An 18,036-nucleotide genomic window follows, 5' to 3' on the forward strand; every position below is an offset into this window, starting at 1 on the left:
TCATTCAAAATCCAATTGATAAAATGGATTCTCTCTTCCATCTCTGTCAAGCCTCAGTTTCTTGTAATCACTGGAGCAATGAGGTTCTTGGCAGTGAGGTGGACGGGAACTATATCCTGTAAAATTCCTGGTGAGACTGAAGCAAGGAGACATTTAAATGTCAGAACAAAGATCTCTTTGCTGTGGTCAACACACAGCTGCACAGATTTTAAACTGTTTAAAATAATACCTTTATTTAAAGATATTATTTTAAACAATTTATCTGAAGTCTGTGCAACCATGTGGATACTCAAATTTAAACCTGATTTATATCAATATAACCAGTTTCATACTGATGCAAATGTGTCCATATACAGGTTTGCACCAGTTTAAATTGGTTCAACTTTGTGTTTAGACAAACCTTGCATTCTGTTAGAGAATGTCGTTGTTTTCCCATTATTAAATTCCTCTAGGGAGACTTTAACTAGCCACTAAAGCTCCCATAAACTCAAGATACTTTGACTTGTGTTTCAAGGAGTTTGATGTAGCTTAAATTTTCTGAACATAGAGCTGTTAATGCTTGGGAATTTGGCCTCAAATTGGAGCCTCCATTCAAGCAGGTGCCAAATTCCCAGGAGAATAAGTCAGCCCTAAAGTGCAAGAGAGAGAGAGAGACAGACCTATTTATTACTGGAAGAATATACACAATTTTATATTAATACATGTGCTCAAAGTCAATTATTCCAAATTTAAATGAGCTATACTAAAATCAGAAGTCTAATTCTGCAATTAAAAGAATCAGAGATCATACAGCAGAAGGAAAAAAAAAAAGTGTTCTAGAATGCAGCACCTGAACTTGCAGGAGAGCAGGAACTGACAGTGTTTTGATGAGATGTGTTACATATACTCCTTAAGGTAAATACAAAAGGAATATAAAAAAAACCAACAACTGCTCTTCACTCTCACTATCATACACTGAAAGTTATATGATATTGTATGCGAGTTTATAAATATTTACTCTTCCCCCAGTTCCAAAAACGGGAAGAAACTATTTAGTTACATTGTAGATCATAATATACCAAAATTAAGAAGTGGTATAGAGAAAGTCCTACATTCAGGAAGTTACTGTGAAAATAGCAATAACTGACCATTTATATAAATAAATTCAAACTCAAGTTTAATTTTACATGTATTTAGATTTATTTGCTATATATCACTATGACCTTATAGTACTTGAAATCCATTACAGGATTGTTTATAGTTAGTCTTAACTCCACAAAGACAATAATACTGCTGTGGAAGACCAATGGGGAGAAAAGCCATTTTAATATATTTACAGTTCCTTATTTTTGTAAACATTTAATCTATATACCGTACTAAGCTCTAACAAGGGTAAAGAGCTATACATAGAGACAGGAAATGGGGCCCTGTATTTGTATTCATATTGCGCATTAGCATATTATAGATAAAGCATCTGCCCTTTTACATTACCACAGCAGTAATCTTTCTTCTTTTAAAACTTTTCAAAGAACTAAATATATTGAAATACTATATAACTACATCTATTAAGCCAACCCATTTGGCTTTTATTCCATTTCTAGAATAATTTAAAGTGCTATAAGCAACCCGTTAATCAACACTTTTCTATAATAACAAAAACTACTTTTAAACATTAATTTACAAGATAATATACAATGTTCATCTTGAACAGCTGAAATTTCAGCACGAAGTCAGTCACTGTCACACTTATAACAGCAATTTTTTTGCATAACATAGAATAGAAGCTTTGAAAATAACTTTTGTTGAGCTGTTATTGCCACAATGGCTTATCAGTTTTCCTACAAAAAGTGAACAAGAGCTACCGGCACGGTATTCTAGCCTGTCATTTTTTTTTGAGGTCACATGACAGTAAATTTGCATATTCCACAAGTCTACTGAGTTACAATATTGTCTACCTATAGTACATTACCCCATTTTATCAGAGCTGGTGCTAACTGTAATTTAAAACATAAATCCACTCAAAAACATCACAACTATTTTTTTCTTTTGGACAGGAATAAGCTATGTTCTTGGAGTTGATGTGCTACAAGGCTACAACAGTATAACTATAAAACAGCATATATCTGACACTTTATGTTGAAGAAAAATGCATCAATTTCATAGTCTTGGTATGCATAATGCCCTAATATAGCTACAAATTTGTTCACTGCATTTTACTTGATTTATCCATTAAACACAGTGGAACTATCACATTCCCTTGCTCTTTTATGTTTTTACCACATAGCTCAATGCTGTCCTCATTTGTCCCAAACCTGCAGATCATTAACAGCATGTGCAAAATACTTTTAATACAATCAGCACGCAACTAGAACTTTTACTATATGATGTAACTGACATGTATTTTCTAAATTGGACATTAGTAAAACAAGTGGCACAATTTGGATGAATTTTCTAACCAGGACTAGGGGTAATGGTATGCTCCAATATGGAATGCTAAAGTTCTTGTCTAGCCGTGGCACCATGTGAATTAATCAACGAGTGGTCTGGGCCAGTGTTTGAAGCATTGCTGCCAAATCATCATACTCAAAACTTTCTTCTTATACAGGCCCTGAAGGGGGAGCTCAATTCAGAGATACAGTTTTCATAGAAAAATAATCTTAATTGAGATACAGCAAAGCAGCCCTAAACAGATTGTAGACAGATGTGTGGGGGAACTGAAGAGACAAAGGGGTATACTAAAAGGACAGATAATTTGAGAGCAACAGCAAGATTAACTTAACTGACATTCAGTTTCAGCCCAGGTGGTCTAGACTTATAGCAATATCTTAAACATACAGAAAAGTACGACAACTTTAAATACACTTTCAAAATTGCATCTGGATCATCATGAAGATAGCTTTAAAACTATAGTATATAAATGCTGTATTCTATTGCTTCTAGGGCTTTTTGAGCTGCACTGATTCATGTCAGGTTTGGGACAATAGCCTGTAGAGACATTTATACACTTATTCAAAAGCCCAGATTTCAATGTCTTGGATAATAAAATCTTCTCTCTTAGAAAGTGTGTGATTCCCAAACGTTTTACAAGAGTGACTTCTTCCATGGTAGAGATCCCCATCAAGCCAAAGAGCAAATTCACCCCTAGAACACAGACAAGTTATATACAAATAATTAATGAAGGAGAACAAAGTTAACCTTACAAATGCAGGTTTCATAGTAGCAGCCGTGTTAGTCTGTATTCGCAAAAAGAAAAGGAGTACCTGTGGCACCTTAGAGACTAACAAATTTATTAGAGCATAAGCTTTCGTGAGCTACAGCTCACTTCATCGGATGCATCACGATGTAGCTCATGAAAGCTTATGCTCTAATAAATTTGTTAGTCTCTAAGGTGCCACAAGTACTCCTTTTCTTCTTACAAATGCAGTTAGTGTAGCCATAATTGTAAATAGGGCTCTGTGTTTGTGACAGAGGTTGCAGAAGTCACGGACTCCTGCGATCTCTGTGACTTCTGTAACGGCCAGTGTGGCTGATCCTAGGGGCGCTCAGCTGCAGCTGGAGTGGCTCTGCAGCCAGCTGCACCAGCCACTGTTGGAGCAGCCCTGTCCCTGGGGACAGCCGCACCAACTCTGGCAGCCCAGGGCAGCTGGCCCTGGGGACTGGCCGAGGAGCGGTCCCGGGACTGGTGGGAACAGCCGCAACTTGGTGGCTTCAGGCTGCAGTCCCAGGGACTCCCCCACAGTAGCAGGCCGCCTGGGGCTCCCCCCACAGCTATTAAAAAGCACCCCACAGCTGGTGCCGTGGTCTCCCCCCTTGTCATTGTCCCCTCCCCCTGGAAAGATCCAATCACGGGTATTTTTAGTAAAAGTCACGGACAGGTCAGGGGCCGTGATTTTGTGTTTCTGGTCTATAACATGTCCATGATTTTCACTAAAAATACCCGTGATTAAATCGTAGCCTTAATTATAAAACATGATTCCCTGATTCTTCCTACTTCTGCTGTCTCCCTTAGATGCAGCTGTATTTAAAGCCATAAGACTTTTTTTAAAACGTTTTTTAGCCTCTCCTAGATTCTGCAGAATCTACATTAGATTTATATAATATTTTAATTACCTGTAGAATAAAATTTCTTTTACAGAAGTAAATCTAAGTAATCTAGAACAAAAATGTCTGCACTAGAAGAGCAGAAAGTGATTTAAAAAATATGTAAGTAAGTTGAAAATATGGGTGCTCCATTAGGGAAAAAAATAAAAAGATTTGGAACACCATTTCAAGGCTTGCAAGCATTCATGTCCTAGATTTATCAGAAACAGATTTTTCTGACAAAGTATTTCTTGGGACATATTTGTCCGAGTGCTAGCGTTAGGACACTGACCTGGGACTTTGCAAACCTAGGTTCAATTCTCTGTTCTGCCAAAAACATCTTTTTAAAATTTTAGGCAATTTACTATATATTTCAATTGCCTTGTCGTCACTAAATTTTTTTGAATGTTAACAACTTGTATCAGTTTCAGATAAAGCGAGTATGCTGTCAAGCAGGACATATCTTGACTTATCAAGAGGTAAAACTTTTTATGTCTTCCATTGCTGAAGCAATGCAAAGGAAGATCTAACAGTCTAATAAATGTGCAAGTTGAGTTTACAATGAGTGTTAAATGGTTTTCATATCTGACAACTGATAGATACATACATATCTATTATTAGCATTAAAACTTCTTGGGCCTTGAGATTTCTAAAACTAAAATTAATACCAGTTTTACTGTGTGTACACAACATTACATAAAGACCACTGAAATCAATTCTTCACAATGAACAACACTACAAATCATGACTTACCCTCCCCCACCAAAAGCTAAAGAGTCCATGTCTCCTTTAATAAAAAACATATTGTCTCCTGTCCATTTGAAGACCTAATGAAAGTAGAGAATAGTAAGTTAAATATTTGAAAAATTTAATTTTGTGACTACCAAGTGTTCTCTCACTATTTCTGACACAGAAGTCTGCCATGATTCTATGTCAGTGTGAAAATCCACAGATCTAGATTATACAGATATTTAAAGGAGTAAATGGATTAGTTCCAGTGAACAAATTCACCTCTAAAATAATGCCTACATACACTTGTTTAGCCAATCAATCTTTCCAAAGTTAATTTTCATTAACTTTTGCCTCAATTACTTCAATTCCATTCTTACTGGTATCCCCAAATATTCCCTAGCCAAACTGCAGCATATGTCGAATGCCAGAGCCCTTACTATACCATTAATTTAAAGTATAAGTATCATCCCAGTTCCTATTAGCGTCTTCTGACTTCACATTCTACTGACAATACAATTAAAGGTTTGTTTACTCATTGCTCGTCTTTTCAACCTTGTCGCTTCCCACTCCATTGCTCTAACCTTAACCCTAGATATTTTTTCTTGGTAGGTGTAAGTGGGTCTTTATCACCCATTAAAACATAGCTTCTTGTAGTCAATATTGTTCACACTGTATAATAAATGGTTAAATAAGATGTAAAGAAGTTGTATCTCCTTACCTCAAAATCCGGAGAGAAAGTAAACAGAAAGGTCTCTCCAGTGCCATAAAAGCAGTCACTCACTTTAAAAGGTTCAGAGGCTAGCGCACCAAAAACCTGTAGTAGAGAAGAAAAAGTTGAGATCAAAAGTGTAAGAAGAATGCTGAAGCTACACAATCTATACTACACCAACAAAACCTTTATAGTTTTACTCATGAAATCTTTTTCTTTTATGTGGGTATCTGGCATACTGTTACCACTTTAGATGTAGGTAGATCTGAAATCAGCTTTGGGATAAGCACAGAAACCTAAAAATATCTAATGGTTCCAACTGTAACGGAGATATTTTAAATTATCAGGCAGCAGCAGTAAAGTTTCAAAGTTATATTAAGTCAATGTTCAGTAGTAAATTTTTAAAAGAACAGCTATAACGTTTTGTTCAGAGTTATAAACATTTCAGAGTTACGAACAAGCTCCATTCCCAAGGTGTTCGTAACTCTGAAGAGTTCCCTAGTTCTGAACAAGACATTACGGACTTCAGACATAGGGGGTTTGGAGCTGCAGCTACAGGGGTGTCAGGGCTCTGGGTGGGAGGACGGGGCATCTGCTCTTTGGGGGACCAAGGCTTGGGGCTTCAGCCTCGCATCTCCATTCCCAGTTTCTGCCCTCCGCACAGCTCAGTTCCTGGTTTCGGCCAGGGGGTGCGAGGGTGGACCAGGGCTTGGGGCTTTATCTACAGGGGGCTGAAATGGGCACTCCTCATAACAAAAGCCTTAAGCCCCAGCGCCCCCCTGCATAGCTGAAGGCAGGAATGGAGCAGCAGAGCTGAAGCCCCAAGCCCCAGTGCTCCCTACTGGTCTAAAATCCTGAGCCCCAGTGCTCCTATGGGGCAGAAGCCCTGAGAATCCCCTCCTCCCCAGCTGGAGTTCTGACCCAGTTAATCCTCTAGCAAGGAAAATACTGCTTTGTGCAAACTTTTCTAAGGCCATCTTTGCTTAGCCTCTAAACTACCACGTTGGGCATTTTTACCAATACACTAGAGTAGAACCTCAGAGTCACGAACTGACCAGTCAACCACACATTTCATTTGGAACTGGAAGTACACAATCAGGCAGCAACAGTAAAGTTTCTAAGTTGTATTAAGTCAATGTTTAGTAGTAATTTTTTAAAAACAGCTATAACGTTTCATTCAGAGTTATGAACATTTCAGAGTTACGAACAAGCTCCATTCCAAAGGTGTTCGTAACTCAGGTTCTACTGTATCAACTAACAGTATGATTTTCTGTTTCAGATCATCTCAATATAATTTGTAGACAAAGAAAAGCTAGCACTCCATACCAGTAAGAGAAAGAATTTCAGGCTTGTGCAAACTACAGCGTTAAGTTTTTAAATGCATCTCTCCATCAACCAAACCTATGCTGTTTTGAAAGCACTGAGCTTCTAGTAGTAGTACAGCGTATACTACAAAAAAACCACAATTATTTACCCCACAGTAACTGTTTATTTGAAATACGTTGCTCACATGGATTCCACTTCAGGTGTGTGAGATCAGATTCTTTTGGCCAGCAGTGTAAATTGGGGTTGTGCTTGTGCCCTTGATGTTTTCACACCCCCAACCATCCCTCAGTTACTTCATCAATACAAAATCCAGAGAGTGGAGCACTCTGCAGATGTGGGGTCATGGACTCCATGCTGACAACACATCTTTTGAAGAACCATAGTTACCATCTCTTAAAGTAGGCAGAAAAGGTTCCTAGAGCGTCCCATCACGAGAGGCATGGCAGCTTTGCAAGAGGGACAAGTTTTAAATCCAAGATTTAATGTCAGCCAATTCCAGGGTTAATACATAACCTAACTTAGACAGATAGATGAGGTAGATAAGATATTTCTCTCTCTTTTATGGCTAATATATTACATCTTTTGCCAACAGGCAAACTATAAACTAACTCCTCAACCTAATGAACAATAAGCTATCCTAACAACTAATTGCACAGTGAGCTAAGTAAGCAGAAACTGCAGGAATTCTGTTTTGCTGCCACAGCAGGCAAGAAGGAACTGAGGAACAGTTGGGCCCTTTCCGGCACTTATGTCCTCTGGTGGAGGGATGGGGTTGCAAAAGTATCATGAATCAGGGGTGGCCCCAACCCACACCAGAACAATATAATCTGTATGCACAGGTTGTATGTGCACCAGAAGTGGAATCCACACAGACTATCACTTGAAGAATTGATTATTCAGCATTGAAACTACTCTTTACATCAAATGGACTGATGGCCTCATCAACACTGTAACCTCAAGATGATGGTTGCTAAGATGTTCATATCTGTCATTAAGGAACAGTACAGAGATAGGTAACCTATGTCAAGCAAGTTGGCTATCTACTCTTAGATAGCAATAACTATCCATCTTTTCTACTTTTGGGTGGGACATCTATCCCGTGCCTTACCAATCCTTTGAGGCTCTGAGCTGTCTGGTCCTCATTTTAAGAGAAACTGAAATGTTATTCACTAATAAAAAGTTAGAGGACTTGCAACAGTTGTGGCTTGACACTGGATTTGCTTCATCAAAACATTTCCCAGAAAAATGCCATTATCAAAAACTGCCTGCACAATGACATGATTGTAACACCAATACATAACCATGAAGAAGGAGAAGCTTAACACAGGCAGTTTTATTACTAAAACACATTGATGTTTCAGCTGTTCATTTATCTGTTTCAAGCAGCATTCTGATTTTTTTTGGCCATTACTTCCATACCTGCCCATCACTATCCTTGATAACCATTAGTACAGGAGTATCTAGCCCCAACATAGTTCGATACAATGTCTTCAAGCTCATGCCATGCTTTGCAGTGCTGTAGACAAGAGTCCATGGATACCCAATGGTTCGCGGAGGAAGGTGCTTTGTGAGCTGTTAACAAAACAATGAAGATTCTCTTATGCATTTAATAACTACTTTTTTTTTTTGTAAACTCTTCAGAACAAGGTCCCTGTTATTTATTTCATCTACTTAACCTGATACACGATGCTCAGGATACTTGCAGAACACAGATAATATTATTCTATCAACAGTTTTATTTAAAACCATACCTTTTCAATTTGGTCTGACTGCAGCAATTCACTACGATCGCTAAGATTTGGCCGAAATGCTTCAGGCTCCAGGTCTGTTTTGATATTTGTGGCCTGCTTTGAATTTATGTCTTCCCTTGTTATCTGCAAGGAAGGAGGAAATAAATAAGCACTCTAGAAGGTATGTTAAGCATTCACAATTCTCTTACAGAGGAAGTATTACTTAGTATATGCCACATCATCTTCACTGCATGTAGGATTGTACTTAATTATTGGAATTTTATATTAAGTTTGTTATATTAGGCATTTGACAGGGAAATCCCTGCTTCTTGTGGTAAACCTATCAGTACTAAATATTACACTGAAATTATTGCTTGCACATGTACTCTAATATTCAGGTTATGCCTGTTTTTTCACGCCTTCGTGTTCGGGGTTGAATATGGACTTTTAGAATTGACTACAATTAAAAGCACACAAGTACATGATCTCAACCACTGCACAAAAAGTAGTGCGTTTCTAATAGTAATAAAAAAGGTGTTTGAGTTGTATATATTTTAAATGCAGAAACAGTTTATTTAAAATGCTTTATGCTCATCACTCAAAAGCTAGAGATTTTAATCAATACCCAAAGAAAATAAGTTTTAAAGCCGTTATGATGTGAAACTTTTCAAGTTCCTAATATACATTTACAAAGCCTGCTTTCAAATATTCTAAGTGGGTATTAGTTGCTTAAAGAATTTGACTGGGACTCAGGAGACGTGGGTTCTATTCCCACTTCTGCCACTGACATACGTGGTGACCTTGGGCGAGTCACTGCCCTTCTGTGCCTCAGTTTCCCCATCTGTAAAGTGCGAATAATGATACTGACCTCTTTTGTAAAGTGGTTTGAGCTCTACTGATGAAAAGTGCTATATAACAGCTAGGCATCATTGTTATGCTAAGAGCCTGAGACAAAGCTCATTGAAGTCACAGAAAAGACCCTTATGGACTTCGTTTGATTTTTGATTAGCTCTTATGCATCCATCAGAAACACCAGAAGTCAACATTTACCAAAATATGGCTTACCACATACATCTCCTATTCTAAATACAGGGAAATAACTGCAGTGTTTCAGATACCAATTTGTGGTAAGTATTGCCAAATGTTAAGTTTTTAGACGGTGAAGTTTTGACGCAAAAAGAAGAATCTCCAATTTTTCAGAATCCATGTGAAACACTTTTTCAACCAGTAACAACGTAGAAGTTAAATAAATTGCAATAATCCATTAAACAACTAAGAAAAATCACATTTACTGTCTGTCACAGGATACTTTTATATGTTTAAAAATAATCTTATAAAATATGAAGGTAAGGAATATTTGTATAACAGTAAGTTGATTACAATATTAACATTAATCCTTAAAATGAGAAAATTTGCTTTATTTAGTCATTTTGAGGAGGGCAAGGCTCAAGCTTTCCATAACTTAGCATTTATCTCAGACTAAAAGCATTTGTTAGCATCTAATTTCACAAAGCATCAGCCACGTATATATATTCAACATCATCTTCTAATTACAATTATTATTAAGTACTACTTATACAGCATATGCCATTTGGTCTCTTCAGTCCCAAATTTCACACTGTCAAGGGCACGTTTGAGTACAAATTCTACAAAACATAATTGCTGTTCAAGAGTACCATAAAATGTTTATACTCTATTTGGTTCTTTAACTTTTATTACACTACCACATGCAAAACATATGCTGTCTGAGTTGTTGATTTTAAACAATTTTTACCACTCATAAGGCATTTGTAAGCAAGTTAACTTTCTTGTCAAAATCTGAAGCTCCTAAACACATACTACAGAAAGTACTATAACATTATCACTGTCAACTAATATTTTTGACAGCGTAACGGATCAATAAGACAGCATTTTGACTACTAAATTAAGCAGAGGCACCAAACCCATGAAAGCATTTTCCATTTGCAAAAGCTACTCAGAAACAAAATGAAAATCCAAACTTCCAACCATTTCATTAGTTAGATACTTAGAAACACATATTGAATTATGATAATTTCATGTTTTCAAAAAAAGTTCTTAGATATGCTTTCATCAGTAAACTCGGCATAATGTACACATCAATTCCAAAGCGTGCTTATGCCAAAGTAAATAGAGAAATACCTAAAGAGAATGCAAGAGTCAATTCAAAATTAATATCCTATAAATCTGCTGAATTAGTTCTGAACTGCTGTTTTAGGGATTGGGAGTTCTAATTCTAGCTCCACTAAAGGGCAAAACACTTACCTACTTCATATGGAAGTTGTGAGGCTTAATATTTGCAAAAAAGTTTGAAATACTTGTAGGATCTTTTTATATAAGAATTTAAGACTTCAAATATACATACAACTGAGTAAGTCCTTATTTAATTTTGTAAACAGAGTTTTGGATTTGGATTTCTCCATCTTCTTTTGCATTCTTTTTAGGAAAGCTTCTACCCAACTCAAGCCACCACACCAGAACAGAAATTCAAACACAAGTCCTCATCACTCTGGAAACCATGTAGTAATGAGAACAAAGTTTCAAAGATGACAGAAAATTCCTCTGATTTTAAACTCTGAAATGATCATTTTGTCTCAGAGCTACAGCACTCTATCTTATCCGAGTATAAACACATATCCAAGAGAAAGGAATTTTCTGCAGGATTCTTGTAGTGTTGTAGCCAAGACAAACCCACCAAATATGGGACTTGCCCTGATCAAGGCCACTACAGAAAAAGATGTTTTAGTCTCTGGAGAAGGGGTTTAACTATGAAGAGGGCACCTTGAGGCGTCTGCAGAGCGTGCGCAGTTCTTCACTATTTAGAGCATCGATCCTGCGGTGATACTCAGCCACTGACACTACCTGAATATGGAGACAGGAAGAAAATAATTCCACTGACAGTTGAAAAAAAAATAAAGAAAAACGGAGAAGTGTAATGGGGGAAGGCTTTGCAATGACACACAAGAAAAAATAGAAATGTTTGAGACATTTGCATCTGCAAGGACTTGATGTTCATGTAGGACGTTTTTGACTTATGATGAGTACATACAGTGAAGATAGGATTTCATACACAAATGGCACCAAAGATCTGGTACAGCTCAATGTCCTAATGTATGACTATAAAGTAAATCTGATATGACAGTCCATAAAATTATGCTGCTAAACAACAAATAAATGTGCATGAGAAAAAGAAAAAACAAACAAACAAAAAACTTACTGCACAATGTGATAATGGTTTAAGCCCCTTATGGTATGTCACAACTACAGGTAAGCACTTTGTCTTTCAGAACAGTAAATCTCAAGTTACTATTTAAAAAAAAATATATAGTTTAAGCTAATCTTGTCCTAAGGAGAATTTTAAAGCTGAAAAACTGAAGTCTAAATAATATTAATCCTTATTCCTTCACAAAAATCCTGGGGATGTAAGGCTAGAAAAGATTACTATCAACTGATTTCAAATTCTAATTGACAGGCAAGCAGCTGCTAAGTTGAAGAATGCCAAGATGCTATATTACCTCTTAGCTTTTTCCTCAGAGATTGTGCATTTATCATACTCCATTCAGTACTTTCATTTTTTCTTTTGATTTACTGCTTTCTTCCTTGTCGTGCATATAGCACTGCTCGCTTTCCTACTGCATGTAACTTCATCTACCTTTTACACTATAATTCATCATTCCTGTGAAGGTTTCATCACGGTCCAAACGCCAACTATACTTTCTGCATTAAAGACCACCTTCCATTCTATTTGTAGCTCTCATGCTGACAGGTCACCTCTCCTTTAGTTCCCCATATCAAGCTATTCAAGAAACATTTAACATATAATCTAGAAACTAAAACAAATGTACTACAAGTAAAAAGGCAGAAACCATCACCAACATTTTCGCTCTTGTTTACCAGAAGTCAGGTACTTAATAAATGGCCTGATTTTCAGAAGAGTTGAGTAGCCATAATTCCCAATGACTTCTATAGAACCAGATGGTACTCAGAACTTCTGAAAAAAATCAGGCAGTTTATTCAGATACCTAGCTTAAACCACCCAAGTTGAAAAACGTTGGTTTCCATATTTAAACGTTTGTGCTAAGAAATACTTGGTGTGATTATAACAACAGCTTGACCCTTCTACATATTATCTCTTTGTGAGCCAGAGATCTAAATTTTATACTATTTCAAACACAAGACCTACTGAATGTCTAGTGCAGGGATATCTTTGCCTTAAGTGACCAAGATGTACTGTAGTTATTCACGATAGCATACAGAATGTAAAGAAACATTATTGTGCATTGAAAGGAGTCCAGTATAAATACAAATAAATTTGTAGTAACAGAAACACAGTATTACAAGAATGCCTCAACCACAGAGCACTGATTGCAGAGGATACATCATGTTATCTTAGCTGGTTAACCCTACTTAGTGTTGTTTTATTACTACTACTACTACTACTACTGCTGCTGCTGCTGCTACGAAGACAGTGAATACAAACACCCCAACACAAAATGTATTTTCCAAAAAGTGTCCCGAGTATTGAAGATTTCTCTCCAACCATAGTTGCCATATGCTCTTATCTGAGGCAAGTGGTTAGGGGAAAGGCTGTAAGGGTTTTGATGACAAAGTAGCATCAACAGCCAATTGCTTGTTCAAGTAAATACAACTGTGTATATATTTTAGAAGAATCATATAGGGCTAAGGGGCCATAATCTTTGACAGTAGGGATTTAAATTTAAAATTTTAGCTCATTGCAACTTGGAGGGTATGAGATTCCAAGATTAGGGTAGAAGAGGAAATTGAGATTGTACTGGTGTTTTTTTTCCAGCTATCAATCCAATTCTCTTGCTGAAACTCTATTTTCTCTCCTCTTTGAGCCTTCTACATTCCCACATTTATATCTCCTCTTCCTCACTTCATTTTTTGTTAGTGTCTCCACATCTTAGATTTCAACCTTTAATCCCTCTCCTTTCAGCATTTCCTTTTTCTGTGGACTGCATGAAACCTCCCTCTCACACTTTAACTTCAAAAGGCCCAAATCACAACAGTTATCCAATTAAAGGGGATTTGATATTCTGCAAGCATGGAGAAGCAAAACCAAAAAAGAAAGGGCCCAAATAAGATCACAATTTTGTTTCTAAATTATCGCTCAATCTGCGTGAGACTCCCCACTCCCCTTTAAAAAGAGGGAGGGGGAGAGAGATTGCAAATGCTGTTATAAACCTAGGTCCAAAGCTAAGCACTAAAGCAGACAGTACTAATGGCCCTAATTCCTGTTCAGTTTTCCTTGCCACCTCAGTTCTTGAGGGAAGGCTACAGAAAGAGTCAGACATTTTAGGAACAAAGGACTGTTATTGAACTGGAGAGAAAGAATGCTAGTTTCCATCATCACTAGTTCAAAAGAAGAAAATCTACAAAAAGTACACAGCCATAGCACAGTGTTAATTCATGCATTTGGGGCTGTGCCTAACAAACATAACACCCCCACATTAAATAAGTGTGAATAAATAGGACTTTTACAACCCTTGCTTTTTTAGAGGCCTAGTAGCGGAGGGAAAACAAGGCACTGAGTTTGAATTTGAAATTAAGAAAGGATATTACTGAATTCTGGGCTGGTTATTCATTACTTGTATTGTGGCAGCATCTAATGGCCTTAGCCCCATTGTGCTAAGCACTGTATGAATACAACTAAGAGATGGTCCCTGCCCTGAAAAGTTTACACAGAAAACTTCAGAGAACAGGTGGATACGACAAACAGATGGAAGGAGCAAAATGTAAGCCAACTGGCAATGTGTTCAATTTATATTTTTCTAACGGATATTTATAAAATGCCAGAATGTTCAGTTAGGCCAGGCCTACTCTCAAAAAGCTTTGCTTTACTGGCAAAGTGCTCATAATATGGCTGCACTTCATGCTGACAAAAGGGCAATTCTACCAATATAGCTAATTCCAGCTTCCCTCCCCACCAGCCCCAAGAGAAACAGTTTACATCAACAAAAACAGTTTTGCCAGAATAGCGGTGTCTACACTAGAGACACTTGCTGGCACAACTATGTCAGTCACAAATCACACCCCTGACCAATACAGCTGTGCCTGCAAGAGTCTGAAGTATATACCTGGCTTAGACAAACTATAAGAGGAGGGTTTTTTGCTTTTAAATGGAAATATTAAGGTATGTTTGGCAAAAAGACGGAAACAGTTGTTTATAAGGATAGTTTTCCTCCTGATAAAATGCAGAAACAGCACCTAAAAAGCTAGTATGCTTTTTAATATGCTGTATTCCCACGAAGTGGACACAGAGCTGGAACATATCCTCCTTACTTAATTGGAAGGCACTCCAGAAGTAGACTGTTCTTTTAAAAAATAAACATACTAATTTAATTACATTGCTCTTTCAATAGCATCAACTAGTATACAAATTTACTGGTCAAAAAAACAGAAGCTTCTGTATCCTCTGCACACGGTGATGGTGAGAGTAAGATAAAAGCAACCTGTGATGGTTACACATTGAGGGGACCATTGAAATAATTCGGATGAACAATTTGCTTTAGACCACAGTGCAGTCATACAAACCTGATATAAACAGAGTGCCATTTTACTGGATGATATAAAACCCCTTTTGTTCCCTTGCAGAGCCAGCTCCAACACAATCAGATCCACTTTTAATTCTATAATATTTAGTTAAAAATTATCAAGCTTAAATTTTGTTTACATATCTGGAACTTTTCCCAATCAATTTGTTCATCTCAAACTCTTTCATTAGAAACTGAATAACATTTTAAGACATTTCTAGAGGCTATAATTACAATGAAAATAAAGAGACCATTATGAACTGAACACTGTTGTGAAAGGATATTTACATCATCTGCAATGGAGCAAGTATGAACAGTGCCTTTGTGTGTGAGAGTATTTTCAGTTTCCCCCTGAATATGTATTCCACCACAGGCCCAATATTGCAATCCTTAACACTTTCAATATTCATGAAACTTCTAATTCCAAAGGGAGCTTGCTGGGGAAACGAGTCTCTGCACCATAAATAAATTAATATTATTTTATATATAATTAGGGCTGTCAAGCAATTAAAAAAATTATCACAATTAATCTATTGTTAAACAATAGAATACCATTTATTTAAATATTTTTGGATGTTTTCTACATTTTCAAATATATTGATTTCAGTTACAACACAGAATACAAAGAGTACAGTGCTCACTTTATTTTTGATTACAAGTATTTGCACTGAAACAAAAGAAATTGTATTTTTCAATTCACCTAATACAAGTACTGTAATGCAATCTCTATCATGAAAGTTGAACTTACAAATGTAGAATTATGTACAAAAAAACTGCATACAAAAATAGAACAATGTTAAATTTTAGAGCCTCCAAGTCCACTCAGTCCTACTTCTTGTTCAGCCAATCGCTCAGACAAACTAGTTTACATATGCAGAAGATAATACTGTCTGCTTCTTGTTTATAATGTCACCTGAAAGTGAGAACAGGCGTTCTCATAGCACTGTTGTAGCTGGCGTCGCAAGATATTTATGTGCCAGATGTGCTAAAGATTCGTATGTCCCTTCATGCTTCAACTACTATTCCAGAGTTCATGCTGATGACTGGTTCTGCTCGATAACTATGCAAAGCAGTGAGCACCGACATGTTCATTTTCATTATCTGAGTCAGATGCCACCAGCAGAAGGCTGGATTTTCTTTTTTGGTGGTTCGGGTTCTGTAGTTTCCGCATTGGAGTGTTCTTTTAAGACTTCTGAAAGCATGCTCCAAACCTCATCCCTCTCAGATTATGGAAGGCACTACATATTCTTAAACCTTGGGTCGAGTGCTGTAGCTATCTTTAGAAATCTCACATTGGTACCTTCTTTGTGTTCTGTCAAATCTGCAGTCAAAGTGGTCTTAAAATGAACAACATGTGCTGGGTCATCATCCGAGACTGCTATAACATGAAATATATGGCAGAATGCAGGTAAAACAGAGCAAGGAATATACAATTCTCCCTCAGGGAGTTCAGTCACAGAATATCAGGGTTGGAAGGGATCTCAGAAGGTCCTCTAGTCCAACCCCCTGCTCAAAGCAGGACCAATCCCCAGTTTTTGCCCCTAAATGGCCCCCTCAAGAATTGAACTCACAACCCTGGGTTTAGCAGGCCGATGCTCAAACCACTGAGCTATCCGCCCCCTAACCTAATCATAGAATCTCAGGAGATCATCTAGTCCAACCCTCTTCTCAAAGCAGGACCAATCCCCAACTAAATCATTCAACAGACTTTTGCCCCTAAATGACCCCCTCAAGGACTGAACTCACAACCCTGGGTTTAGCAGGCCAATGCTCATACCAGTGAGCTATCCCTCCCCCCAAATTAACATTTTTTTAAACTAGTGTCATCAGCATGGAAGCATGTTCTCTGAAATGGTGGCCGAGGCATCAAGGGGCATACGAATGTTTAGCATATCTGGCACATAAATACCTTGCAATGCCAGCTACAGAAGTCCCGAGCAAATGCCTCTTCTCACTTTCTGGTGACATTGTAAATAAGAAGTGGGCAGCATTATATCCCATGAAAGTAAACAAATTTGTCCGTCTTAGTGATTGGTTGAAGAAGTAGGACTGAGTGGACTTGTAGACTCTGAAGTTTTACACTGTTTTGTTTTTGAGTGCAGTTATGTAACAAAAGAAATCCATTTGTAAGTTGCACTTTCCTGACAAAGATTGCACTACAGTACTTATATGTGGTGAATTGAAAAATACTATTTCTTTTGTTTGTCATTTTTACAGTGCAAATATTTGTACTATACATTTGTACTATATATATATATATATACACACACACACACACACACACACACTGATTTCCATTACTACACAGAATACATGAAAATGTTGAAAAAAACATCCAAAATATTTAATAAATTTCTATTGGCATTCTATTGTAACGGTGCGATTAAAACTGCAATTAAGTTTATTTTTTTTAAATTGTGATTGACAGCCTTATATACAATACATATTTATATATTACAATATAGATGTGTATTATAAGACCAAACATTTTCATAAGACATGCATTTGCAAATCATTCTGAAAAGAATAGTCAAGATCTAAGACAAAGTGCTCTCTTGTTTGATGTATTTTTTCTTCCTTCCTTACAGATATAGGCAGCTTTGATTTAGCAAAGTACTTAAACACCTGAGCAGTGATTCCACTGTAGTCAAAGGGACCCTCTGTGTGCTTAAGAAGTTGAGACACCTGCTTAAATACCCTTTGTTGTATATGCTTAAGTAGTATGGTAAGAGGGTGAGCCAGTTAAGGCAAATTATCCTTTTGTAGCCTTGTACTGTATCATCTCATTTTTAGGGCAACATTGTATAAGACTCAGGAGACTATGAAAAGAACAGGAAATATGAGTGTTAAATTACTAAAATGCAAACTACGTTGCTGTGAGATAAATTTCCTTCTCATGTTGTACTGC

At 37.0% G+C, this 18,036-nt stretch overlaps 1 protein-coding gene across 13 annotated transcripts in view; it reads right to left on the minus strand.

Moving 5' to 3' along the window:
* Nucleotides 1-1,155: 1,155 nt before the first annotated feature.
* The window catches only part of OXR1 (oxidation resistance 1), a 454,063-nt gene continuing 437,182 nt past the window's right edge, over nucleotides 1,156-18,036 (minus strand). For 8 of the 13 annotated variants that reach the window (XM_038388479.2, XM_038388481.2, XM_038388480.2 and 5 more), the window contains 6 exons: nucleotides 11,356-11,436; nucleotides 8,578-8,700; nucleotides 8,246-8,398; nucleotides 5,510-5,605; nucleotides 4,813-4,886; nucleotides 1,156-3,120 (listed from right to left, as the gene is read on the minus strand). In XM_038388479.2, coding sequence (XP_038244407.1) covers nucleotides 2,985-3,120; nucleotides 4,813-4,886; nucleotides 5,510-5,605; nucleotides 8,246-8,398; nucleotides 8,578-8,700; nucleotides 11,356-11,436 — 663 coding nt within the window. In that variant the 3' untranslated portion in view covers nucleotides 1,156-2,984. The remainder of the gene's footprint in view (nucleotides 3,121-4,812; nucleotides 4,887-5,509; nucleotides 5,606-8,245; nucleotides 8,399-8,577; nucleotides 8,701-11,355; nucleotides 11,437-18,036) is intronic. The other 5 variants (XM_038388483.2, XM_043507432.1, XM_043507429.1 and 2 more) reach the window with 1 other exon arrangement.

This window comes from Dermochelys coriacea, chromosome 2 (assembly GCF_009764565.3).
Source record: "Dermochelys coriacea isolate rDerCor1 chromosome 2, rDerCor1.pri.v4, whole genome shotgun sequence".
Taxonomy (NCBI): domain Eukaryota; kingdom Metazoa; phylum Chordata; order Testudines; family Dermochelyidae; genus Dermochelys; species Dermochelys coriacea.